The sequence below is a fragment of the Ambystoma mexicanum genome, chromosome 2q (assembly GCF_040938575.1).
Source record: "Ambystoma mexicanum isolate Mex_15411 chromosome 2q, UKY_AmexF1_1, whole genome shotgun sequence".
In the NCBI taxonomy this organism is placed as follows: domain Eukaryota; kingdom Metazoa; phylum Chordata; class Amphibia; order Caudata; family Ambystomatidae; genus Ambystoma; species Ambystoma mexicanum.
The window spans coordinates 1,006,244,055-1,006,271,631 of record NC_090924.1 but is presented as its reverse complement, the minus strand read 5'-3'; the positions used below and the strand labels follow the sequence as shown (position 1 = coordinate 1,006,271,631).

General features: G+C 46.2%; 1 protein-coding gene across 1 annotated transcript in view; it reads left to right on the top strand.

Annotated features, from left to right (window-relative positions):
* KLHL7 (kelch like family member 7) overlaps positions 1-27,577 on the top strand; it is a gene marked incomplete in the record, with an annotated part of 773,580 nt that overhangs the window by 220,994 nt on the left and 525,009 nt on the right. The window contains 1 exon segment of the mRNA XM_069648328.1: positions 26,769-26,893. Within this exon segment, the coding sequence (XP_069504429.1) occupies positions 26,769-26,893 (125 nt within the window).

Genomic DNA, 27,577 nt, shown 5'->3' with positions numbered 1-27,577 from the left:
TCTTTTAACCCTATGAGTTCTATTTCCACACACTTACAATACTAAATCACTCCATACAAATGTCTCTGCCTAGCTTTAAGTGGGGTGGGCTGCCCCCTACTGCATTTAAGTACTGGTACCTCATCTTCATTTCGGTACCTCTGTTACACTGGAAGGACATTTTCCTCTCAGAGCCATCACAAATAAAGGGGACTGCTGACTGGCAAGGAAACACTGAGGTGGGCCTGCCGCATCACTGAAGCCCTGAGAGCATCGCAGACCATAGAGACAGGTATGCAAGTGTGAGGTGTAAGGTGTCCATGGTATAGAAGCTGGGAACCAGGAGGGAAGCAAGTCACTGGTTGTGAAAGCCTTCAAGCCAATCATCATAGTATGAGTACCTGGCAGACTAGTAAACAAGGGTGACTGAACAGTAGGAGATGTTCACAATTAAATATAGGACTTCCTTTTTACTGAGGAACATAATACCCCCCTAATATTGGCCTCCACTCGCTTTTAAACTAATTGTTTATTTTATTGGTCATTTGTTGATTGTGATTTACATTGCAATTAGGCCCTCAAATGGGTGGCCCAACTCCCCTTTTTCAGCAAGCAAATCAAACGCCTCATAGCCATCCAGTATAGGCGGTTTCAACAACCAAGATACTTGTATTAGAATCATTTAATGGGACGTTAATTGTACCCCGATAACTGGATTGTTACAAAGCTGAATGAAACCTCTAGAGTTCCAAGATACAATTTTCAATGCGCGCATATACTATTTTGCATATCCAACCTCACCCTTCTTAAGATGAGCACCATTTAAGACTCCTGCCACCCAGGATCAATTGGCATCATTCACCGTTCTTTATAAATGTATTTGTTTTCTCATATAAACATAAAACTCAGCATGGCGTAAACCCCCCACCCCCCCAACTCCCACCCCTCCCCCAACCCCTGAAGATCCTCGTAAAGTCTTCCTGTAGGGGAACCCCTTAAGCACTGAACATTTCTGTGATTCTGATATTATGGGGGCACCATTGTTCCATATAATCCGATTGCGGGTAGTCTTGGACCGTTCCCCATTCCTTCGTGAACGAGCCACTCGTACCTTGAATAGTGTGGGTCAGTTTTTCCATTGTCGTTTGTGCCCACACCTTCTAGAGCCATGTGTATATCAGTGGAGGATCTTCCTTTTTCCAGCTTTGGGCTATAGTTGTCCATGCCGCGATAAGCAGTCCCATAAAGCTTTTCCACTGTGACTTTGCGTATTTCCTAGCTACCATGTCTTTCATCCCACTTAGCCATACCTTTTTGCCCAGCTGCGCCACATCAGGAAACATTTTCCCCATCTCCGTCTGTACCTCCAACCAAAAACTTTTGATCCCCTTGCACTCCCACCAAATATGTCTCCACGTTCCCACTTCTTTGCATCCTCTCCAGCATAGATTGGAAGTTTGGGGATACATTGCGTGCTGCCTTTCTGGGGTGTAATGCCATTGGACCACTATTTTCACCCATATTTCCCTCGTATGGGCAGAGCAGGTCGTTTTTTGGATTTGTATCCACAGGTCCGACCATTGTCTTCTTGACAGTTCCTCCCCCAGTGTTTTCCCCCACTTGGTCATATATGCCCACTTCTTCTTCGGCGTTTCAAACAGAGTGAGGTGTCTTGTAGCCACCCTAGTAATTTCCAGTGTCGACCACCAGTGTCTGAACTGATCGTATTTATACTGGTCTCCCGCTGAGAGGTTCAGTAGAGTTTTACATGCCTCGTATGATCTTATTTCCTTCTCTTGAAACATTTCCCCTATTTTCGTAAACCCTGCCACCTCCCATTTCTCAAAGGCCCCTTGTTCCATTCCGAGCGGGAATTGAGGATTTTGACAAATGGGTATAAAGGGACTGTCCACCGTAGACTTTGTACCCTTACTCGTTTGGTTGGCCCATGCCTCTAATGTGGTCTTCATGATTTCGCTGATGCGCAGGTTGATGTGCCTATGTTTTGTTTTCCACAGAAGTTCCACCAGTGGGGCTCTTGCAACTGCCCTGTTTTGAGTCACCCAAATTGGGCGCAGACCTTCCCCCATCCATTCCCGAAGCACCCTGAGTTGCGCCGCCTGAAAGTATTTTTGAAAGTGGGGGAGGATCTCAACCCCCTCCCCTCCCCAAAATCCCCCTGCCCCTTCCCGGATAGATGATGTGATGACCGCCCTGGCAACCCTCAGGGGTTTCCTTTTCCATATGAAGGACGCAACCACTTTTGATAGTGCCTTAAAGAAAGATCTGGGGAGCCTAATTGGGAGTGCCTGGAAGTAGTATAACGGCTTTGGTAGGGTGTTCATCTTAACCGTTTGTATTCTGCCCCACCAAGATACCGACAATGGGTTCCATCTCTCCAGGTCCCTCTTTATGCGATCTAAAAGTGGGGGATTGTTTCTTTTGAACAGAAGTCCAACCCGGTGTGTCAGTGTTATGCCCAGATACTTGATCCCATTGTCTGCGATCTTGAGGTCTAACGCTGCTGCTTCCCTTTCCACCTCACCTCGTTCGCCTGCCGGAATCAATATTTCCGATTTTCTCCTGTTTATTTTTAGTCCGGAGATAGCCCCGAACACCTCCAGTTCTCCTACAATTGTCGCCAGTGACCTCCCCGGGTTTTTTAGGGCTATTAACATGTCGTCCGCATATGCAATTACTTTGTGTTGCATGCCTGCCATCTCTATCCCTCTGATGGGAATGGATTCCCTTATTTTAATTGAGAGGCTCCAGGACAATGGAATATAGGAGGGGGAGAGTGGGCATCCCTGCTTTGTACCCCTAGAGATGGCCACCCTTCCCGTGACCTCCCCATTGATGGCGATCCGGATTGTCGGAGAATTATAGTTGGCTCTTATCATTACTATATACTGGTCCCCGAATCCCATGTGTTTTAGGGTTTTAAATAGTAGAGATCACTCGACCCGGTCAAATGCTTTCTCGGCATCTACCGAAAGTAGCAATGCTGGAGTGTGTGTGATGCCTGACTTTTCCACTAGGTGTATGATCCGCCTGATGTTATCGTGAGTTTGTCTACCTGGTATGAAGCCCGTTTGATCTAGGTTTATCGGACTGGGCAGGAGCGGAGATAGTCTTGCTGCCAGAACCTTAGTGTATATCTTGGAATCTAGGTTTATCTGGGCTATAGGATGGTGGGAAGCGGGATATGATGGGTCTTTCCCTGCTTTGTGGAACACTAATACCTTTGCTTCGTTCATTGTAGGGGTGACGTTCCCGGTATCTTTGAAGGAATTTAGTAGCCTGGTCACGAAAGGTACTAGATTGTCCGCATATTTCTTAAAGACGGGGGCTGTGAAGTCGTCCGGGCCGGGTGCTTTGTTTAATGGTAGATCCGCAATTGCTTTTTTCACTTCCTCTTCCCTTATCGGGCTCTCCAGTGCTAACCTTTCTTCCTTAGAGATTTGTGGGATGGGAAGGGTCTGTAGGAAGACTTATTGTGCGTCACCATCCGGAGAGTCAGAAGTATATAGCTTTTGGTAAAATTCCCTAAAGGCCTCTCCCATATCGTGTGTGTGTGTGTCTGTAGCTCACCCTGTGAGTTCCGAATGCTTTTGATTGTCATTCCCTTCTGTTTTTCACGGAGCTGTCTAGCTAAGAATCTGTCCGCCTTGATATAGAATCGTTGCTTGAGGTATAACAGTGATGTCTCTGCATTTCTGGTGCAGAGCATTTCTAGCTCACCTTGTGTATGTCTGAGGGACTTTTTTAAGCTGTGGGTGGGCTTTGTCAGAAGTTTCTCCTGTATGTCTGCTATCATTCACTGTTCTATCACAACCTATAAAGTGCACCTGCCTTTTTGATCCTCCTTGCCTGCTGACTCGAATACATATATTCGTCATGCTGTCATTACACCTATTTACTCTCTCAGATAATCTTTGCTCACTCCCGTAAGAGACAGGAATCTGGGACAACCTACCCAAGTGTTCTAAGTGGACCTGATTTGATCAATATGGCATCATAAACCAGTCTACAAGATATTGTTAATTGCACTACATCAGTCCTTTGTTCATCACAAAGGTCCACCAGTTCTGTGTCTGCACTCGAGATGGGCCTGAGACTAGATCCTTCAGAGAACAAGAATAAAAAAATTAGACCTAATCAATATGACCTCAAACTCATCTTGTAAAATTGGTTCAATTTTAACCGTTTTAAGGAGTTTTCATAAAAATCTTTGGAATTGGTCTCATTAGCATAGTGTCTTTCAACTGTAGACTTTAAATTATTTTATCTTTGTTTGGAAGACAACGCCTGAAAGCCAGATTGCTTCTCCTTTCCTGCGCCCTAACCTTTCAAAACAGTAAAGGGCACTTTCCCTTTGTCATTTGACTGGTTTGGAAAACAAATCCCATTTCCCCCGAAGGAACCGCCGGCTGATGATGGAACATGAGACCTGCCACCTCATGGCTGCACTATATCAGCAGCTGATTTGATACTGTTTAGTGTCAGATTTGGAGATCACCTGTGTGACCCCATTTGATCCTTAGTTCCTTCTTCCAGGGTGCCGCTAAGGCTTCCAGGGTGCTGCTAAGGGCACCATAAGGAACCCTGCTTCCAGATTTAGTGAATCAGACTCATTTGGTCGGAGGCACCCACAAAGAGTGTGCAGGATTGTCTTCTATCTGCCAAGCTTACTTCAACTTTATCAAAGGACTGCCCTAATGGTCTCCCTTTCCGCCCACCGTAATTGCACCCTCCAATGTTCTCTATATTCCTTCTGGTTTCATCGTGAGGGATGACCGTCTCACAGGCATGTCGAGCACCAGCACCCTCAGCCATAGTTTGACAGCCCACCGAGCAGCGACAGGCAAACAGTCTGTAATGTTTACCATCTCAGGGACCCTCCCTCCGGTTTCTTGTATCAATGCGTGACCCCTTAATATTTTTACACCTTTTTAGAATATAGGAGCATATTTGGGACTTTCAGCCAGGGCCCCATTCAGTGCCTGCAAATTGCTCAGGAACTTCTGGGATGTTTTACCTTGTTTTTTCCTTTTTTGTTTTGTTTTGTGGCCGATCTTCATTTGCAGAGCTCTTTTTGCATGCTTGCTTCCTAACAGCCTCCTGACATACATAGTGTTCAAATGACTTGGCTATCCAAAACAGTTCTTCATCGGTCCTACAAAAGGTAAATCCTCTCTCAATTTCTTGTAACACATCCAATGCCATTTTCTCTGGCCGCAACTTTTGATCCTGGGAATCAACTACTATGACCTCATGTGAGAAACCTGAAGGTATCTCACTCACTAGTCCCCAGGGATCTGTTATCCAGGTGGCCAGGACACGGCCATCGCTATTGGATCCAGTTCCTGGAGGTGGACCAGTGTGGGAGGATCACCTGGATGAGGGGTCTTGTGGAAGTGGGACACCGAAGGGTGAGACGCGGTGTGCCATTCTTTGACACCTTTTACCCATCTTGCCCAGTAGGATATTTAGAAACTGTACCCCCACCCCTTTCCAACATGAACACTTTCTCACATTGTGAGCGACAACAGACTTAATACCAGAGCCGTTTACCTGACATGTCCCAACACAAGGATCGGGCAGTCGGGCAATTGCCACAACAACACACACCTGACTGCTCTTTCCCTTCCCCATAGGGATAAAAGGCGGAGTCAAGAGTACACTCTGGGCAAAGTCAAACGCACAAGGAAGCAGCTATTCCAGAATGGCAGTTCAAACGGAAGAGAAAGGCAGCGAGACCTGAAAGGACGTCAAGGAGTGAGTTACCCTTTTCAACCCAGACCTGCAAAGCCCCTGACAAAAGAAACATAAAAACAGGAATCGCAGCTGGCGAATGGTGTGATGGATGTCAGCGGTTCTTGAAACCCTCCTGCACTGATGGCCAGGGCAGGGAGATGTGGTTGCCATTGTGGTATCGTCCTTGAATCCAGCGGCAAAAGAAACGCCAACTAGTTCAGCACAGCCGGTGAGTCGGAAGAACCTGATCGTGGGCTGGACTGTTAGACTCAAGGTTGCAGTGGCAACATTAAGAAGATTAAGATACAGAAGTCCTTTGTGAACAAACTTGGTACCAGAGATAGTGGTCCGGCGCCACGTGGGCGCTCATTCTGAGGTCTGCGACTGGTAACCCTCTCCTGAACAAAGAGCCTGTTGAACTAGAAAAGTATTGATACTCCCAAGTACCAAGACGCCATAGGGAAGGCCAACGTGATGTGACAAGGTGGTCATACAAGGGTCAAGCCAAATACCTTGTAAAAGGGAACGCTGTGCTAATTGTGATTTTGTGAATAAACGCGCACTTGCCATTGGCTAACTGACCCAGGACGACGTGATCGCCCTTCGGAAGTCTTTGTTTAAAGTTGGCAAGTGCTGTGGAAGGTCTGAGCCCGGATGAGGGGGACCCAACTAAACCTAGGTGTTTGTTTAAAAAGACATTGAGACTTTTGAATATTACACATAAGGAGATTGCGATTGTGATTGAAAGGCAGTAGGGAAACCGACTCAGGGACGTCAAGAGAAGTTGTGAAGAAGCTAAGTGAACAACATTGTGATGACCAGTATGAACCCGACTGATGGATGTCTACAGTGAGGCGTTGGTCTGAGTCCGATCGAGGGAGGCTAACGAGAGAGAGGAGGATCGGAGCCCGGTTGAGGGGGTATCCAAGCTTGAAGGGTAATCACCCGACGTGAAGGTTAACAAAAGGAACTTTTGTTTTCTTGTTTTGGGTATATCAGGCCTTCTGAAGCAAGAAATTGTGCATGAGAAGAGACTTGGGCACATTAGGCCCTGATAAGATAAGGAACTGTGAGCTTGTGCTAGAGTAGCCCAGGACTGTGCTGTACTGAAGTGGACCACCTTGTCCCATGCTTAAAAAGTGGGGAAGGGAGAACCCGGCCATAACATCCTGACCATCGTTTTTGTGAACACTTCTTTCTTTTCTTGTTGGCATTATCCCACACAATTTTGTTGTATAAAGGTAAGGATTGGCAATAGATTTTTTAGTATAGGCCCTTTTTATTTGACTAGACTCGACTAGGACTGTATTATTTGATTATAGCGTGCTCCCATCTTAGCTTTAGGTTGAGATTAGCAGGGTAATTCATGGAAATTCGCACAAAAGTGTTGCACGCGGCTGGCGCACAGCGTGCCCGTGCAAATGTCTGCGCCAGCCGCGTGCGATAAAATCAATTTCCGCGCACAGCGTATTCATGGATTCTCGCCTCCAAAAGCAGACGTGGCGCAGAGTGGCGCAGCGACCCTGCAGCAGCGCCAGTTACGCCCCCAAGAACGCCCTCGCGCAAGGAAAAGCCATCAAGATCGCAAAACCATCGCAAAGGGCTGTGCCAACCCTGGACCAGTTTACCGGACTGGCAAACAGCAAACACAAAGCGGGGAACGTGTATTACGGGTTTCGGGAACATGCGTGCGCGAGAAGTTTCACACGCGATCGGGCCTGGGGGAGCGTGTGCGTGTATTTCAGGGGTGCGTGAGAAGTTTCACACGCGATTGGGCTGGGTGCGGGTATTTCAGGGGTGCGCGGGAAGTTTTACACGCGATTGGGCTGGGTGCGTGTATTCCAGGGGTGCCGGGGGAGTCCTACATGTGATTTGGCAGTGTGGGTCCTCCCAGGTGTTCCCTGTACACCCTGCAGGCAGCCCACACCACAGGGGGACTACCCTGCATCCCTGGTCATGTCCCGCAGGCAGCCCACCCAACATGGGCATGCCCCCCAGCAAAGGCACATGTCTACTTGCACTACTGATCACCAACTCATGTCCCCTTGCACCCCCACCCCCAGCATTGCGGGGCACCTGCCAGCAGGACCCCACTCATGTCCCACTCATGTCCCCCTGCACCCCCATCCCCCAGCATTGCGGAGCACCTGCCAGCAGGCCTCCACTCATGTCCCACTCATGTCCCCCTGCACCCCCACCCCCCAGCATTGCGGGGCACCATCCACCAGGACCCCACACATGTCCCCCAGCCAACATGTCATCACAATTTAGATCCTTGGCCCTTATGGTCAGCCTCCAAATGCCAAACATCCACCCGAGTATTGCATCCACCCACTTAGAAATATCAATAACATGATAGAACCCCAATTGCAAGTTTGGAAATGAACACATGTCCCTCACATACACCCAATGGGTGTCAGTGAATCTCAAAACCCATATCATGATATGCATGATACCAATGAGATGATACTACACATTGAAGTTTGATGAAAAAAATGTATTAAAAGCAGCATAAATGGAATTAAAAATAAATAAATGACAATGGGAATCAAAAACCAAAAGCAGCATGTCCGTAAAATAATGAAAAACCACAAATCATAATCCAAAGGAAAGGTGTCCAAAGTCACAGTTCAAGAAAGTAAATCCAAGGTAAAAACAAAACCGAAAACCATTGCTCCATGGGTAAATCCCCAAAAAATCCAACAGTCAACTATATACAGATAAACAGTCCAGGGTCCATGATCCCAACTGAAGAAATTAAACCTATATTAAAATACTACCTAATAAAAAAACTATATACAAAAATGTGGTCCATTGTCCAAAAGGTCCAAAATAAATAAAAAAGCAAAGGAAACCTAACACTAACTACATAACTATTTACAAGGGCAGCGGGCTAGTCCGACGGCTCACTGGTTGTTGTCATGGGCCAGGGCATCATCGAACTCCTGTTCAATGGCTTGGAGGCGGGCATGTTCCCTGGACCGAGGTCTTGCAGGGATAATGCAGTGTCCAGCTCCAACTCCCTGCGAAGACCCTCGAGGCACTTAGCCCGCCTCAGCGCCCTCCGCATGGAGTTCTCCGCCATTGTGAGCCGTTCCTCCTCTGCCCGCTGCCGCTCCGCACCTATCTGCTGGCCCAACCGCTCCCACACGGAAGCCACTCTCATTCCAGGGTTCTCCTGCCCTCCGGCCAATGCCTGCACCCATGATGTTGATGGCCCCGAGCCATGATGCCTCCCACGTCGAGCCTGCCGCTGCCTCCGACGCAACTGCATGTGCCAGCACGACGGCATCCAGGTTGATGGAATCCACCGACGCTGTCGTGCACGTGCCCTGCCCGATGATGCCGTCACATCCTCCATCTGCTGGGGTCCAGTTGCTGGTGTGTCCACCCCTGCTGGACCTCCGACTCCCGACTGTGGCAGGGATGGGATCCCCACTGAGGTGGCTGCATTGGTCGGGGCAGGTCCACAGGGAGCCCTGGTGGCATCTGGGCCCGAAGACGGCATGGAGTACGACTGGCGCATAGCCCCCACAGAGGAGGAGAGGGTCGCCAGAGTGCCCGACACATGTACGAGACCCCCGACCATGGCCGCTCCCAAGTGGGCCACGTTGGCACGGTGCTCTTCCTGATGACGTGCGTGCTCCCCCCGGGAATCCCCTCCGCCAATCAGGACCTTCTCCATACGGCCAGGGGTCCCCTCGTCCGCAGGTGGAGGGGAGTCAGATGACATGGACATCTTCCCCCCTCCCCCCCCTACCTGCGGACGGGCCTGAGATGGGGCATCCCTGCTGGTGCATGGTGGTGCAGTCACAGTGTCAGGGACAGTGACATGCACGGGCACCTCCACGGCGACCTGTGCTGCCTCCTGCCCCTGGACTGCACCACTTGCACCAGCAGGGATGCCTCCACCAGGCCCCATGTGCGGCTCAGTAGCGACCTCCTCCTCCTCTGTGGAAACCACCAACCTGGATGGCTCCACACCGTCTTCCGCCGTTGCAAGCCCCTGTGGGGGCTCACCCACCCCTTCCGCTGCAGCCATGGGGGCATCCCCGCCGCTTAGCTCCACAGCGCCGTCTCCGCCCTCTTCTTTACTTTGCGCTGTGTAGAGGGAGACATAGTACACAAGCATCAGGGTACTGTACAATGGTCCCCTAGACAGGAAGCAATAGCAGATGAGTGACACTGTCAAAGATCACTTCCATCATGTCCCTCCACAACACATGGGTCAGTGCAGGTAAAACACACGCAGTAACAGGCATGGCGCATGCTATGGACATAAGCAAACATGTCCAAGGGACTCTTGAAGCATACAATGTTGTTTTTGGACTCACATGCATCATGGGTCATGCCTGTCACATGCACACACTTCAACGTACTTTCATCCATCTGGACTCGTACACCCCAGACACAGTGGAAGCAAGGATAACTAGGCTGCATCAGTGATTCTGAAAATTGCCACAGACATGTGTCATGCATCCATGGCATTCACAAGTCAAAAACACAGACATGGACACCATACATGTACATGGCATCAGCACCCATCCCTCACCCCCACCCATGTCCAGCAACAGAGACTGGCATTCTCTCATTTGTCCATTCCGCATAGGGCTTCCCATGTTGCATTTAAACACATACACCAACCATGTGCTTCACACATTACTGGTCTCACATGCATGACCATGATGTCCCTGCACACACAGACACGCGTACCTGGCCTATGTCACACATACAGGCAAGTATCAGACAACCAGCACACTGCAACATGCCCTGTCTCACACAGCAATGCTTGGCCACTTACCGCTCGACTCCAGACGGGTCTGCCTCTCAAGGATCTGGGCATGGAGCGCTGGGCGTACGCGTTCCAGGACCCTCAGCTGGATGGTACTCCTGCCCCGGCCCCTCCTCCACGAGGCGCCGGGCCTTTGAGGGTCCTGGACCTCAAGTCCTCCCAGCGCTTCTTGACTTGCTTGATGTCGCAGGTTTCCACCCCTTCCGCGTTGATGGCAACCACAAAGTCGTCCCAGATCCTGTCCCGTCCTTCCTTGACGGCGCGTGGTGATCCGAAGAGGGCATCATAATGCCCCAGGACAAGCTCCACCAGGACACCAACTTCCTTCTGACTGAAGCTGGTGGCCCTCTGCCCCTCTGGCTGGGGGTCGCCAGTGGTCTCGGATGGTGTTTGCCCCAACATGGCGACCCCCGAGGCAGGCGTGGGTGGGCAACTGGGTCCTGGGGCTGGGCTGTGGAGCGATGGTATCCCAGTCGGAGTTTTCTGTTCCAGCAGGGGTGGACACAGCAACTGGACCCCTGCAGATGGCTGATGTGCAGGCACCAAATGGCAGGGCACGGTGGCAGCAGGCAGGCAGGCAGCAGCAGGTGGCTCGTGGGAGGCTGCTCGGGGCTCTGGGGGGCAGTAATTCGGCCTTTTGGGCAGGAGTGTGGTCTTCCATGTGCTTACGCGTGGCCAGCTTGATACGGAGTGATTTGGCACGTGAAAATTCTGCATGTCAGCGTGTAATTCGAGGAAAGGCCCTTAGCGCGTAAGCACGCATACGCGATTCCATTGGACCAAAGGCCCTTAGCGCGTATGCGCGTCTGTGACGCATCGCGCACGGGCGTTGCTTTTCGTGGGGTGCGGTGCGTGTGTTTTGCAGGCGTTGGGGTTCACACGCTATTACTTCACAGCGGGTGGGTGTTGGCTACGCGTTCTTCTACATGCAAGGCAGACGGTGAGTGGTACCCTGCTCCCCCAGGCCCGATCGCGTGTGGAACTTCTCGCGCACCCCTGAAATACACGCGCACAGGCCAATCGCGTGTGAAACTTCTCGCGCACCTCTGAAATACACGCACCCAGGCCAATCGCGTGTGGAACTTCTCGCACACCCCTGAAATACACGCACCCAGGCCAATCGCGTGTGGAACTTCGCGCGCACCCCTGAAATACATGCACACGCTCCCCCAGGCCTGATCGCGTGTGGAACTTCTCACGCACCTCTGAAATACACGCACACGCTCCCCCAGGCCCGATTGCGTGTGGAACTTCTCGCGCACCCCCGAAATACACGCACACGCTATTATTCACACAGCGGGTGTCCGTGTTTGTCGTGTACCCCTTTGTACGTCATTTGTCCAAGAGGGACCAGTATGGGACATTAATCAGAGCTGTATATAGGTGCTTTATGTTAGCGCACAATTTGGCGTACATTTTTTTCCTGCGCAGGGACGCTACCGCCTGCTTTCGTGTGGCAGACATGTATGGGCCTGTGCGCGTCTTTGATTCCATGAATACGTGTTGTAGGCGAGCGTGTGGGCGTTCCGCGCACTTGCCTCCTGTACTTCCCCTGTGACCCCCACATTTTCACGAGTTGTTCCCCATTCTGCGTGTAACGCCCCGTGTTACGCCTACTTTTGTTATGTGCGCCGCGCTATGTGTGAATTCGCTGTGGCCTTATCGCACAGCATTCGATGACCTGTGCGCCAGCGTGCGCCGTGCACTTTTTCAGCGCACATCCCACATTTCGCACGTGCACGGACTTCCATGAATAGATGTGCGCTGTTTTCTATGCGATAATCGCACTTGCACTGCGATTTTCGCTATTTCACTGCGAATCGCACGTTTTCGCACGCGTGCGCCGTTTTTTCAGCGCACATTCATTCCATGAATCGGCCTGTAGGTGTTTATCTCACCCATTTTACAGTTTAATAAACACCTGTGAACTGTGATCACTTGTGTCTGTCTTACTTTGATACCATGCCTTTCTTACACTCCCCAGAACCCTTTGCGGAATGAATTGATTTTGAGCCTGTGCTTTTTAAAAGGTAAGCCATATTTTTTCCTTAATGGATGCCAATACTTGTGTGCGCTGAGTTATTTCAGTCTTTATAATTTCATATAATTTAAGAAGAGCAGATAAAGCAGTTTGCGCTGGTCTTAATAAGGACGAAAACTCCCCCTTTGTTGTTCTTGCAGGTGAGGGTGAGAAAGAAAAAAAATTACTATTTACTGCACTAATTCCGACAGCCCTTCCTGGGAAATATGTACCTGCGCCATATGTTGCATTTGCCTTGGTAACTCCTGTCTCTTGCTCAGCAACTACAATGCCACTCACCTCCCTCACAATAAGTAAGAAAGAGGCCGCCTCACTCACTGGTGGAAGAAAGTTAGTAATTTTTTTCATATATGGCTTAGAGGCGGCTTCCTTTTCTTAATTGGAGTTGCAGGAGTTTTAGCATTTTCCTCTACATGGTAGCTCTGGAGAGGAAGAGCCCTAGTAAGCTCTATTAATGCTTTTTCCACATTCTACAGTAAGGGCTCTAGACGATTTCTCAGATATTCTCATATCTTCACGACTTTACTGCAGCCCTCACATTCCTGGACTTCCCAGACTGTGGCTCTTGTTGACACTGCCCTTGACACTCAGCACACAGTGGTCCGCGCCTGCAGGAGCCTTTTTATGGGAGACACAGCTGTTTGCCAAGCCGTATTGCACTTCACAAAGAAAAGCTCAGTAGATGCACACCACTTCTTACAGGTTCCTTGCACACAGCGCTCTGTGCCTGCAGGATGCTTTTTATGGGAGACAGGTGTTTGCCAAGCCATCCCATCCCATCATCAGGCTCCAATTAGTAGTTTTCAAAAAGAAACGCTCAGTAGCTGAAAGGATTATCCTAACCTTAGAAGAAGGGCCTGAAGGTCCAACCAAGAGACAGCATCATGCATCGGTCAGGGTTATAGAAACCCTGAGTGTTGACAACAGCCTAACGGCTTATAGGCACTATCAGGAATCAAATGGGAGGAATGGGACAGGAAGTTGCCAAGACCCCTGGTAGAGAATTGAGCCATTGGGGTCAAGAAACCAAAAGAAGCCCAAGGGGCGCAATAAGACAAGTGAAACATAGAGCCAAGGGCGATACAGAAAGGAAGATAACATGAACCTAATAAGGACAAAGCTGCCCAAAGAGTATAGAGGTATAAAGGAGGTATTTCTCCAACTGTGACACCTTAGAAATTTTCAGGAACTTGAGACATTGGCTGTAAAGTGAAGACACTTTTTGTTTTGGACTTTGAGAAAACCTTGAATCTGAAGCCCAGAGGGAGTCCTGGAAACTGTGAGAAAATTCAAGATGGATGACCTTGAAGGCAGGATATACTGCCCTACTTTCCTTTGTGTTTTCTTAAATTGTAGGGCCAGTTTAGAGTTCGGTTTGGACAGAGGACACTTTTTCTAATTTTGACTTTTTTTTAAAAAACGTATTGACTTTTACAATTGTATAACATACAAAATCGCCCCTCCTCCCCATCCCGTCCCTGGACGGCTACTATCATTGTCAATATCAAGTCCTTTGCAATTCAGTCCTCTTGTACAATCGGCAAAATAAATCAAACACTTGTATTCTTTGCGGCACCAATTCTCTCATATCTTTATGTAGATAGTCCAGCTCCAAATCCCAGTCCTCCTTGAACTTCTTTTGCTCCCCTTGTACCACATACGTAACCCATTCCAAAGAGACATAATGCCAAATGTTCATTAGCCAATCCTGCTCGGTAGCGGCCATGGGTTGTTTCCATTTTTGTGCAATTAGTGACACAGTGGCTATGCTTGGAATCATATAAGCTTTCCCTTGACTCTGTGAAGAGAGAACCTCCATTATATCCCCCTGACCGAGCATTGCTTCCCCCATGTCTCTATGTATTTGGGCACAAAAATCGCTTTCATTGTCTCATTAACATTTCCCCAGTATGCCTTAAATTTGGGACACACCCACCATATATGACCCCATGTTCCTATTGCCTTACATCCCCACCAACATTCCCCTGAAACATTTGAGTATAATGTAATTTCTCCGGGGTGAGATGCCCTCCTCCACGTTTCTCATATCTGAAGTGCCCACATTAATTTTGAATTCCCTTCCAAACCACCAACCATTGACTCTCTGTAATGGTAGCGCCCGTGACTTTGTCCCATAACGTCATATAACCCCATTCCACTTGACCGTGTATTATCTCTAATTAACTTATACAGCGCACTCACCACATGCCTGTCACCTGGGTCTGTGGTGACGTATTTCTCGAAGAGGGTAAGATCCCTTATTATAAAGTGTTTAACTCCCATTAACAAGTGTCGGAGCTGAGCATACCACAATGTTTTTTGTTTTTTTTTCGTTCAGGGAGAATGCTTGTTTACTTTGTTGAAAGGACCTAATCTCTTGACCCTCCACCATATCACCTATCTTTAAACATCCCGCTTCCTCCCGTATCTTGAATGTGCTCTGTTCTAGTCCCGGGGTAAACTGGGGATTGCGAAAGAGAGGTGTAAAAGGAGAGGGAAACCTGCCTGCATAAACACAGCATCCCATACCTGTGCCATCAAATCTGTGATTTTACTGTTGCACATATTAATGGGATAATCTTGTTTTTGACACCAAAGGACTTCCTGGATGGGGCCTACCCACCACTGCTCTGTCCATCCACACCCACATTTTCTCCATGTCCCCTTTAAACCATTCCTTGTTAATTCTGAGCTGGGCCACCTGATAGTATATGCTAGTCAGGCGCCCCCAACACCCCTTTAAGTACTGATGCCGTTAGTGTCTTCCATGCGACCCTTGAGTTCTTGCCTTTCCAGATATATTCCCTTATTACCTTGTTGAGTACCTTGAAAAACTTCTGGGGGACCATTATTTGCATCACCTGGAAATAATAAAATACTTTTGGGAGAACTATCATTTTAACTACTTTTATTCTCCCCGTCCATGAAGTGGTCAGGAAGTTGCGTACCTTCAGCCACTGTTTAATTGACTCCAATAGAGGGAGATAATTAGCGGAATACGTTTCCAGAGAATCGGTTATCTCGACTCCCAGGTATTTTATACCCTTTTCAGTCCTTACAAGCTGGTTCTCATTGTCACCCGTCCCAGATATTCTTCCTTCCTGGAATCTCATAATCACTGATTTATGTATATTTATCTTCGGGCCCGCCACCACCGCCAATTGTATCAGTTCTGTTGTTAGGACCGGCAAAGTAGTTATTACATCTGACACTGTCAATAATAAATTGTCTGCAAAGGTCATAACTTGATGCTTCTCCTCCCCCAAATTGAATACCCCTGATTTTATCCTCCTCCCTAATTCTGGACAATAATGGCTTAAGATGGAGTGCGTATAGTACCAGAGATAACGTGCACCCCTGTTTGGTCCCCCTGGTTACCCGAACCTCCTGCGAAAGATTTCCATTGATAGCAAGACGTAAGATTGGGGATTGATAATTTGCCCTGACAATTTGCAAAAATCTGGGACCAATCCCATAGCCTCCATTGTGAGGAATAAGAAGGACCACTCCACTCGATGAAACGCCTTCTAGCGCTATTACACCTGCCGATAACCCTGCTTTATTTATTTTCTCTATCAGATGGCTCACTCGTCTTGTATTGTCAAATGTTTGCCTTCCTGTGACAAACCCTGAATGATCCGCGTAAACTAATTTCAGTACCAGTCTTCCCAGTCTAGTTGCTAATATTTTAGTATAAAGCTTGGCGTCAATATTTATAAGAGCTATGGGTCTGTATGACCCACCCAGGGTTTTATTCTTGCCTGGTTCAGGAAAGAGCACCACCTTTGCCTCTTCTATCGTAGATGTAATAGTGCCCTCCCCACTGAAGGAGTTGAAAGGGGAGGTCAACACCGGGGTCAAGACCTCTTTGTAAGTCTTATAAAATAGTGCTGGAAAACCATCCAGGGTCTTATTAAGTGATAAGGACATTATCACTTCTCGTACTTCCTCTGGGGTGATCTCACGCTCCAGCTCCTCCCTATCGCCGGCTTCCAATATATTGCTTGGGGATCCAGGAAGTCGGTGGTGTGTACGGCTGAGAAATGCTTTGTAAATGCTTTTACTATTTCTTTAAAGGTTGGGCTAATTATGCCTTGGCCAGTTTCTATGCTACGTATAGTCATTGCCTCTTGCTTCATCCACACTTGCCATGCCAACAAGCGATCAACCTTATTGGCTTTGATGTTATAACTTGGTCTTAAATAGAGCAAGGCTTTCTCTGCTAGTCTAGTCTGTAGCAGATCTAATTGCCCCCGATACACCTACATTTTTTCGGTATTGCTAAGCCCCCTGTTCGTTTCCATCGCCCTCATGACTATTTTCAATTGCTTTTCTAAATCTTTTTGTGCCGATATTGTTTTTCTCCGAGGGCTCTTTTGGCTATCAGTTCTCCCCTCATAGTTGCTTTAAAGGAATCCCAAACCCACCTTTCTGGTGTTCCCTGGGTCCTGCTTAGTTCAAAATATTCCCTAATTTTGACCTGTATTTCTTCACACAATACCGGATCTCTTAATATGTCCTGGAAATTTCCACCACCATAATCGTGACCCGTCCACATCCTGGAAAATTTCTAACGTTAATAGTGCATGACCGGATAGGCTGATGGGACCCAGGTCCATTTTCTGTATTCGTCCTAGCAAGGAAGCTGAGACCCACATGTAATCTATTCTCGAGAAGGAACGATGGACATATGAATAAAACATATACCCCTTTGGTCCCTGCTGTGTTTCTTTCCTGGCGTCGGTTAGAGTTAAGTGCGCCATGCTAGATTTGAATTTTTGAGTGGGGGGCTGTTGCAAAGTCTGTCCAGCCTGCTTCCGTCAGCTTGTGGATCCCAGGCCATATTCAAATCTCCTGTCAGGATTATTTGTCCCTTCTTGCCCCGAGTTTGGAGGATACAGTGTAGCGATGGTATAGCGTAGTCTCCCTATTTGAATTCAGGCAAAAATGTATCTTCCCTCCTTGTCCCTTTCTATGGCTAGTATGTTCTGTCCCACTTGTCCCTTCAAAGCTATAAGGACTCCCTCCGTCCCTACCCCCCGCCCCTTAGACACCTTACGTTTAGTGTTAAGATATGAATTCCTTTCCTACTTCCCATCTTCATTTTTGTACACTGGTTGCATCATTGGCAGCTGATCCTCCCCTCCCGCCCCCCATCTGAATGGTGTACCACTCTTCACTCCCCCCAATTACACTACCCCCCTCACCTCCCTGGTTAAGCCCGACCAATTCTGCGCCCCCCCATGCATTAAGCCATGGAGGTTGACCTCTGCTACACTCCCGGGGATTATTTGTGCTGGTTTACCCAGGCCCAACTCTCCACCGATTCCAAGTGCCGGGATCAAACCCCACCTCTCCCCCTGCTGCTTCATTCACTCCAAGTTCCTGCCCCCGCGAATAATAACAATTGACTGTATCTATCCCCTAGAGTCCCATACCTCTTAAACTTAAAGATAAGAACCTTTTGTGTAAGTAATTGTCCATATGCCTATCGATGCCTACCAGGAGTCATTCCTTTGTTGACTTTCCTCGTGATGTCTTGGTCCATTCCCATCTTTTGTACTTCCCAGTATCTCGAGAGTTGCCAGTGTCCATTTGCAGTCCCCCTGCTTCTTCCTCGATCTTTAAAATCTGCAGTCCTCCTTCACATTCCGTGTTGTCCTTCCCGTGAGAAAAGTAATCCAAATGGAAATGTCAATCTGTAGTGGACTTGAGCTTTAATCAGGACTGTTATCACTGGTTCTATTAGTCTGTTTCAACTAAGTTGTCTGCGCCAAATCCTGATGCAATAGAATTTCTGCTCCATTGACCTTGATAGGGTTTGTTTTTCTTGCTGCCTGCAGGATTGCATCTTTTTGTCTCTTTGTATTGCCACAATCACTTCTCGAGGCCTAGCTCCTGGATCCTTGCTTTTCGGGCCACGTCTAAAAGTTTGGCTCACTCTTGTTGCATAGTTCCTCTTAATTCCTAATCGTTTATCGATTCTGGGAGGGCTTTTACCCTAATGTTGGATCTCCTTGATCGATTTTCGAGATCCTCCGTTTGAATTTCCATATTGTGGGTTGCCACTGCCAACTGGTCAGTCAAAATGTCAATTTTACGCGTATCTACTGCAAGGTCTTAGTTTCATTGGTATCCACTCTCCCAGCCAGATCTTTGATATCACCCTTCCCCTCCTGTAAGGATTGTTAGTTCTGCTTTTATAAGTGCTAATTGCGTCTGAAGATATCAGTCATTTGATCTTTGAAGTCCTTAAAGCATTGTTGTATCACTTCTTTAGTGGATTCCCGATCTGACATCTTTGACGGTGAGGCCGCCCTGGGATCTTGATGTGGTGTTGGCTGTTCATCAGTTGACGTCTCATCCCCTTCTTTGTGCCATAGCTTGAAGAGTGCACCCTCCTGTTCTTTAATATTTTGTTAGTGGGCCCCCCCCTACCTGAGATCTTTAGGCCTATTACTGGACATATGTGGAGCGGATTGACGATGGTTCGATTGTAGACTCACAATTCTCCCCTCCTTTTTGTTGACATTTTTGTCTCCATGCTTTTTGCCCCCAACTTTCATGGATATGAGCATTTCTTACTTAGTCCCCCTCGTATTGCACCTCTGATGGCTGGCTGCACCATCGTTGTTCTCACCAGATAAGGGTTTATGATGGTGAACTAGTAGGGTCCTCCTTCATAGGTACTTCATAAGTACCCTGAACTGCAACTGGGGGTCCAATCCTTCTCACCGCTTATCCTCTGCCCAATCCTTCTCACCGCTTGCCCTTGCAATTCCAGTGGACCCTCTGCTGTCTCCCAAATGGGGCGGCCCTAACCTCTTCTTTCGTCTTGAGGCTCCCGGCTCCTCCCCATCTGATTCTGCTGATGCCTGATAGATTGGGATATTGTACCAATCTCGATGCCCTCACTAGCTCCGGGTCCTATGCGAGAAGTGCCACGCCCTAGCAAATGCCTCAGTCCGATTCCTGTCGGGTACAGTAAAAATCTGCCGACAACTGCTCTCTCCACCTCCCGGGGGTCCTGATCATCTCTCCCAAATGCCTCTAGTTAGTTGGCATACACTCCTTTGCTGAAATCGTAGGCGGCACATGGGAGCCCTCACCTCATGGTGTTGATGTCTCGGCGGCCTTCTTGGAATCTTATTTTTACTTTTGACGAGCACCTTAGTATAGTTGATAGGAATGGAGCTCCCCTTTTAGCAGTACAGTTAGAACCGTGTTTTTTCATAAAGTCACCCTCCTGGCTTGCCACACATCTCATAGCTGTATTTTCTGGGTGTTGCCCAATTTTTTATTCATGGGGGTCCTGTTTCAAAAGGGAGGAAAACATCTTAGTAACAAAAGTAAACGGGCTACTCCTCCCGTAATCACGTAGGTATCTGGACTTGCGCTATGGAAAACACTGAAGTATATCAATTATCAGGTCTCAAATCAGAGAGATATAAGAAACAGTTTAATGTTCTATTCCAATACAAACATTACATAGTTACAAAAAGCATAATACACAGTACATAAACATACATTTAGGACAACAATATATTGTTAAGGTATGACCTACAAGACACTTGGTTAAGAACCAACCTGACAACTATGTAAATAAATGTGACAGTTTCTATTTGTTCTCTATGGTCTGTCGCTTGAATGGATGAAAAAAGATGATAATAATGGGGTTGCGGGGGGCTGACTTGTCGCCAAATGTGCCAATCCGCTGGTCGACATATTGTGTTTCTAGATCCTTGGGTTAGATGGTGAGTGTAGAGGTGATGCGCAGGTACTTGGACAAAAGGCAAACACTCACCATTCCGATAGAATTTATCCTCGAGTGTATAAGGCTGGCCCACACTGATAATTACTTCCTTTTTGAAGGTCACTTTTACAATCAATGCCATGGGACCAGCATCGGGACAACTTTCAGCCTCTGATATAGCAAACATGGATTTTCTGAAAGAAGAGACAGTATACAGCGAGAATAATCCTTATGCCAATGACCTGGTATCTTGGCATGGTAATATTGACGATGTTTTCATGGTGTGGAAGGGATCATCTGACAGGTTAACATTTTTTTTAGTTTAGCTTAATGGCCAGAATGAATTAATCAATTTCACCATGACTTCCATACCCTTTCTGGATCTGGAGATACATAAAACAGAAGGCAGCATTTTAAAAACTACTACATTCAGAAAGCCTACTGATAAGAACACATTATTGACTTCTGAAAGTTTTCATCCATTTAGCCTTCAGAAAATCTTCCGTACAGGCAATATTTAAGAATCTGTAGTGATTATACCACCATGGCAGATTCTAATGGCCACAGCAAAATTTTTAGTACGAGATTGAAACTACGAGGCTATCCAGCTCAAATACATAGGGCCCTAAAAATAGCACGTAATATGGATAGAAATAGTTGCCTTACCAAACAAGTGAAGGTAGCAGCGAAGGTTACTTATGTTACCTCCTTTTAGTCTGATAAGTCACACCTTGTGAAGGGCCATACTCCAGAACTGGAACATTATAAAAACGGCTGACTTTTACCTAGATGAACCACATTTTACATTTAAGTGTCCCATGAACCTGAAGGACAGGTTAGTCCATAAATACGAAGATCAAAAAACTATGCAAACCACCACCCAAACCACTCTGTGGTCTCTTCTGCCTCTTATCGGGCATTTTAGATGCGGCAAATGCTTGATGTGCCTGCTCACAAGGCACATGAAAGAAATAGACCTGTATGGTCTCATTTGGAAATTCCCCAGTTTTACCAATTATCTAACAAAGTGGGCCATTTACAGCATTAAATACTTGTGTAGCCTTATTTATGTTGGAAAGACTAAGACAGATTAGTCAGCATATATGTGAATATCAGTCGTGCCAGAAGAATCGGGTGCCTGAAAAATCGATGGTGGCACATTTGAAGGGAAAATCCCATAAACATACAGATCTTCTGTGGTTCGTGGTTCAAATTGTAAGATGTGAAGCAAGGGGTGGCGATTGTGACCTATTAAGACAAACTGAGCGGAAGTGGATACAGAGGCTGGATTCAGTCAAGAAGGCGCTGAACACTTTGATAGAATGGAATCTGTTCTTACATTGATTCTACTTCTGAGTACGGAACGTGGAGCCTGAATAGCAGGGATCCGGTATAGCCCTTAACCTTGTATTTGCATTTTTTCTAAACTCTTGAGTAGAACAGGCTGGACGGAATGAAGTTATGACACAGCCCCACTCACTCAAGGGCGTTGTCATCCAGTGATGATGCGTGAATATTAAAGGTCCACTGTGTAAAAGTGATGATGCCTAATTGAATATGCTGTGTTTTTCCTGCATTCGCAGCAGCACGGGGTAGCAACATAAGGGTATCTCCCCATGAGAATAGACTGAATCAACAACAGTTTTCTCTCTTTCTGCAGTCTTTTCTGCAGAATAGAGCCCGGCAGAGTAATTGCTGCAGTATAAATAAGTACTTCAGTAATCTTTGTGCAATCATCATGGCACACAGTGGTATTATTTCCTAAGGATGGGCGATCTAGTTAATCATTGATTCACCCCAATGTGCTTTTTCTCTTCATTTGACGCTTAATACAAAAAACTCCCAATCCAAGATGGTGCTCGGTTGTCCACATGACGTGTGTCACGTGACTTTATAATGTAAAAGTTGGATCAGCGTTCGTGTCCACTATCAGCGGGCGATGGCGAAGCCCTCAAGATGCAAGTCAGCGAGCTGCCCTTGCAAGTTCACTGAGATTTACTCTGTGATCATGTCAGGGATTCTGCTTCCCGCTGTTAGGAAGGTGTTTCTCTCTAATTTATAAAAGGAACAGCAAGTACCTGTTGGGGCAGTGGTAGGACTTTGGTTGCACGTTGTTTCAATCATTGTGGGTTTCACTAGTTTTGTGACACGTGATAGTGTATGTTTGAAGGAATTCTTACGTGACCACCAGCTCCTCAGCTTGGAGGTATAACTCCTAGGGGTTTTTATGCCCTCTCGATCCGGGCTAGAAATGTGTTGGTACAGGACCCGATAAATGAACCACTGAGTTGGATAAGACTCCAGCACATTTTTTATAACGGGATGCTTCTCATTTATTGTATGGACCAAAGTGCATGTTTCCAGCTCGACAAAGTAGAAAAATACACGAGAAACAAGATAAACAGACATTTTTCCCATTGATGCATCTCTAGGATCCCATTTCAGTGCGATATGTCAACCACAATCTAATATATATATACGCCCTGAAATATTTCAAATTTTCAATAACAGGACGTTTTACTTAAAAAGATGTTATAGACGGTGCTGTGCTCTTATTGCCTTTAGCGATTACACACTATGGTCCTGTGAAATGAACCCATGAAGTGATTTGCCCCATAGATGCTGAAGAAATAGGTTGTTACTGGCAAGCTATGGAAATACATGTTTGACTTCTATCAATATTGTACAAGTAGGTCACAGTTTTAACAGAGTATGTTTGTTGGTTATGCTGCACAAATTGGATGAAGAATCTTAGGAACAGGGAATTACACCTTATTGTCCTGATGAAGGTTTCTTCGGATGAATGAACGCCGCTGTTGATGTTAGGCACAGCTAACCCAAGGAGCTAGAAACACAATGTGTCCACCAACGAGTTGACAAATTTGGCGACAAGTCAGCCCCCCTATTATCCTTTTTCATCCATTGAAGCGACAGACCATAGAGAGCAGATAATTACTCTTTTTGGAAACTGTGTCACATTTACTAAGCACACACTTTTGACAAAGTTGTCGGGTTGGTTCTTAATTAAGTGTCTTGTAGGTCATACCTTAACAGTGTATTATGTCCTAAATGTATGTTGATGTACTGTGTATTATAGTTGGTGTAACTATGTAATTTCTGTATTGGAATATTTGTATTTATTAAGTTTATATAGCGCTTTACGCCAAAGTGCTTTACATTACAACAACAATAATACATGGTAATGAACAAGAAGCATAAAATTACAAAGACCTGAAACAATCAAAAACAGTATGTAGATCAATTTACCAAGGTCAGGGTGGGGGAAGAAGATGAGATCAGGAGGAGGGAAGGGGGAATGAGAGAGAATGGGAAAGAAGGGGGATGTAAGAAGGAGGGAAGGGATGAAGGAGGGAAATAGTAAAAGGAGGGGAGTCAGGATGGGGGGGGAGGAAAGATTTCAAGGAGGAGTAAGAGGAAATGGAACGGATAGAGAGAGGTAAAGAGTTCCAGTTTAGAGGGGCTAGGAGCTGAAAGGAATGGAAATGAGAAGAGGCACAAGGGGATGGAAGAACAGTGAATAAGAAGAGATCAGCGGATCGGAGGGAGCGAGGAGGAGAGTAGAAAGAAAGGAGAGAGGAAAAGTAGGGGGTAGCGAGATCATGAAGAGATTTAAAAACAAGACCGAGGAAGTTGAATTTAAGTTGGGAGTGAAAGAGAAGCCAGCCAAGAAAATAAAGCGAAGAGGAGATGGCGTCATGAGGTGCGAGAAGACAGAGGGTACGAATGGCTGAGTGGTAGAGGGGAGCAAGATGAGAGGCAGGAGTCCAAAGAGGAGAGAAGAACAGTAGAAAAGATGGGAGAAGATGAGGGAAGAGATTAAGAGTTTAGTAGCATGGAAGGTGAGGGAGGAACGGATTTCGTGAACATTGAATAGGTGATAGCGATAGGCGTGAGAGGTAAGAGAAATATGATGGGTAAAGCAGAGGGTAGAGTCAAGGTGGAGGCCTAGGGTGCGAGCACTTGCAGAGATAGGGAGGTTAGTCGGTGTAAAGAGAATAAAAGAAGCGGGAGATGGAGGGGGAAGCGTGTTGGAGGGGAAGAATAAGACATCCGTTTTTTCATAAATATATATATATATAAACTGATTTTCTCATCTCTCTGATTTGAGGACTGATAATTGATATACCTCTGTTTTTTCCATAGCACAAGTCCACATACCTACGTTATTAACAGTGGGGTAGCCTGTTTGCCTTTTGTTTCTAACACACATTCTATAGTCCAGGGGTCTGCAACTTTGGGCTCTCTACATGTTCTGACTACAACTTCCATCAGTCCCAATGAGCATAGTGAATGGTGAGGTGTCATGGGAGTCTTGGTCCAAAACATCTGGAGAACTGAAGGTTCCAGACATCTGCTGCAGTCCATTCGAAACTGACAATGCAACATTACATACTGGAATACATTTTTTTAATTCATGTTCAAGGGAAGCTGAAGATTGTTATTGATTGGATAATTTGAACTGAGAAATCCCACATACATTTCATTTCTGATGGCGAATATTAATGTGTGCCAAATGCAAAACCTATAACATTTCTACTATGCTTAATTAAGAAAAGCCACTACCACAAAAAAATCTTTAGGAATGCCCACCTACAGCTCATCCAACTTTACATTACCAACAGAGCCTACCTTACACCGGAAGCCATATCAAGGTTCAAGGGAGTCACAGTCCAGACCTGCCCCAAATGCAATATGCCGAAGGCTGGAATGACCCACATGTTCTGGGGTTGTCCTGCTGTTCAAAGGTTCTGGGCCCAGGTGAAGGAAAAGGTGGCAAAAGCGGAAATAGTAGTGGAAATTCTCAACCCAGCAGTTGCATATTGGGGATCTACAAGCGAAGCAGCAAAAACTTAATATATATAACGGCGAAAAGATGTATAGCCATGAGTTGGAAAAGCGCAAGAGACCCAAGTGAAGCCCTCTGGTGGGCTGACCTCAAAAGATGGATAACGGCTGAGACTGCTGCATGGGAAACAGCAATCCAAGTACAGAGATTAGAATCCAACGAGGAACTACTCCGTTGGGTGGCATTAACTGTGCCACTGCTCCACCCAGCAGCGCAAGATAGCGCCTCAGATAGCACACAGTCCAGGCCCGACAAGGGGCCAAAACGAAGATTGTAGTTCTAACTGTGGTCTTGGAGGAAGTGGGCGGGGAGGGAAGGGGGGGAATTGTTTTGTTTCTTTTGAATTACTCATATGGCAATGATTAACCAATGATTTTCTGCTTATACCATTGTTGTAAAGTTAATAAAGAAATATAAAAAAAAAAGTAAAACACTTGAAATTTTTTTTTTTTTTTTAAATGCTTACTTAAGAAAAATAAGTTACTATTTGCATATTCCTATTGCTCATCATTGGAATATCAAATGCGGCTTAAGAGCCATGGAGACTTCCACAGATACATTTGCCCCCTTTCTATTTTTGTAGTCCCTCAATTCACCTATTCCCCCATCGACTATAAAATTTAAAATATTTTAACAGTTCTTTGAAACCAATCTTGCAGTAAACACATATGACCTCAGAAGAATCGGTAGTGTGGACTTGTGTTCTATAGTATCACACCAGAGTAAGGGCGCGTAGAGTAGGTGGTCTTTCACTTGGCTGCTGGTGTCTGTGAAGACTATGAATTTCACTTGGGCTACTCCCCGCCAGGTCTGCAGTACCCCAGGGAGGGTGTGGGCAGGAACGGCAGCGGCACCCATTTTGCATGTTACACAGTTCATTATCGGGCTTGCTAGAAAATTTCTTTTGGAAGGAAGGAGAGCACCTTATTATTATGGGGCTACCTTTCATCCTGTTGCGCAGATGGGTTGATAAAGAGCTTAAAAGAACACCAACTTTGTCCTTGTGGTTATAGCTAAATAAGTAATCCCATGCTCAGCAGGGAATGAAGATGTATTACAATAATTGAGAGGCCCCATAGGTTTATTTTAGGTGGGGATAGGCCAATAGTGGGTGGCTCTGGTCATAGGAATTAGCGTAGTAGTGAGGGGATTGTGGTCAGTGGATGGGAGCCCAGCCCACATGCAGGCTGTGACCCTTCAAACGACTCATCCCCCCCCTCTATCTGCACTGTCTTTCAAAGTTTTGCCTTATTAGGTGTCGCTAGCATGACTCCTATTAGCCAAAGCTGAAAAGGAAACTGCAGAAAGTTGTCTTGTCCTAGAGTTTTCCGAGTAGGCAGCAAGTATTTTAGCAATGACATTGCTACTTTTGCTCAGTTGTTATTGAAGTAAAAACAGACACATTTTGTTTTGACAGGCTGTATCCCCGAGTTATTTCTTTGACATGTATGATTCTGCATTTTTTTAGATCAAAAGTTCTTGCTGCATTTTCTTGACTCTGTGCAATTTACTACATCTAATCTCTGCTAAAGCGACTACTTGACACTTTGTGATAAAACTTGTGTGTTTATATTTTTAGAATTTCAGTGAATAGCAACAATGTCCAGTCGTTGCTGGATGCAGCTAATCAGTATCAGATTGAACCGGTAAAAAAAATGTGTGTTGACTTTCTTAAAGAACAAGTTGATGCTTCCAACTGTCTTGGTAAGTTTTATTTACTGTTTGGTATATATTTCACTGCAAGAGACTGGCACTATTTAAAGAAGTAATATCGTTCCCCAAAAAAGTGAATCAGTTTAACATTTGAAAAATTAGTAAATTATCCTTCTATTGTAGTTCAGTTTATTGGATAAAGTCAGGAAATGTAAATCTGAATTTAAATACATTTAAGAAAATCTCAGCATCTATTCACCAACCCCGCAAACCAGAATACATTTGTATAATCAACATTGTTTCAAAGGTTTTGTAAATTATGCAGAAAAACACATTTGGTAACTGCTAAAACGTTTACAAGGTTCAGAGATTGCATTAGTTTTGGTTTTAATTCTGTAAAGACAATTCACCAATTTGCGATATTAACGATACAACGTGAAATAATTATTGGTAAAGGTTTGAATGCTTCAGATTTTGTTTCCCAAACACACACTCTTTCAGGGACGTGTAGAGAAGCGTTTTCAACTACTTCTAGTAGTGCATTTAATTGGGCATTGATGCAGACTTTTCATTCTCCATGTGGATTTAGCCAAATTGGCAGATGTGTTAATTTTCTTTTATTCTCCCTCAAGTCATTTGTATCCAACTCTGCCTGGCCTATGCTTTGAACTCAACCACGTTTCTCTTTTCGCCTTGTGGGTAGTGGGTCTCTGTGTTTCAAGTACTTCCTGGGTT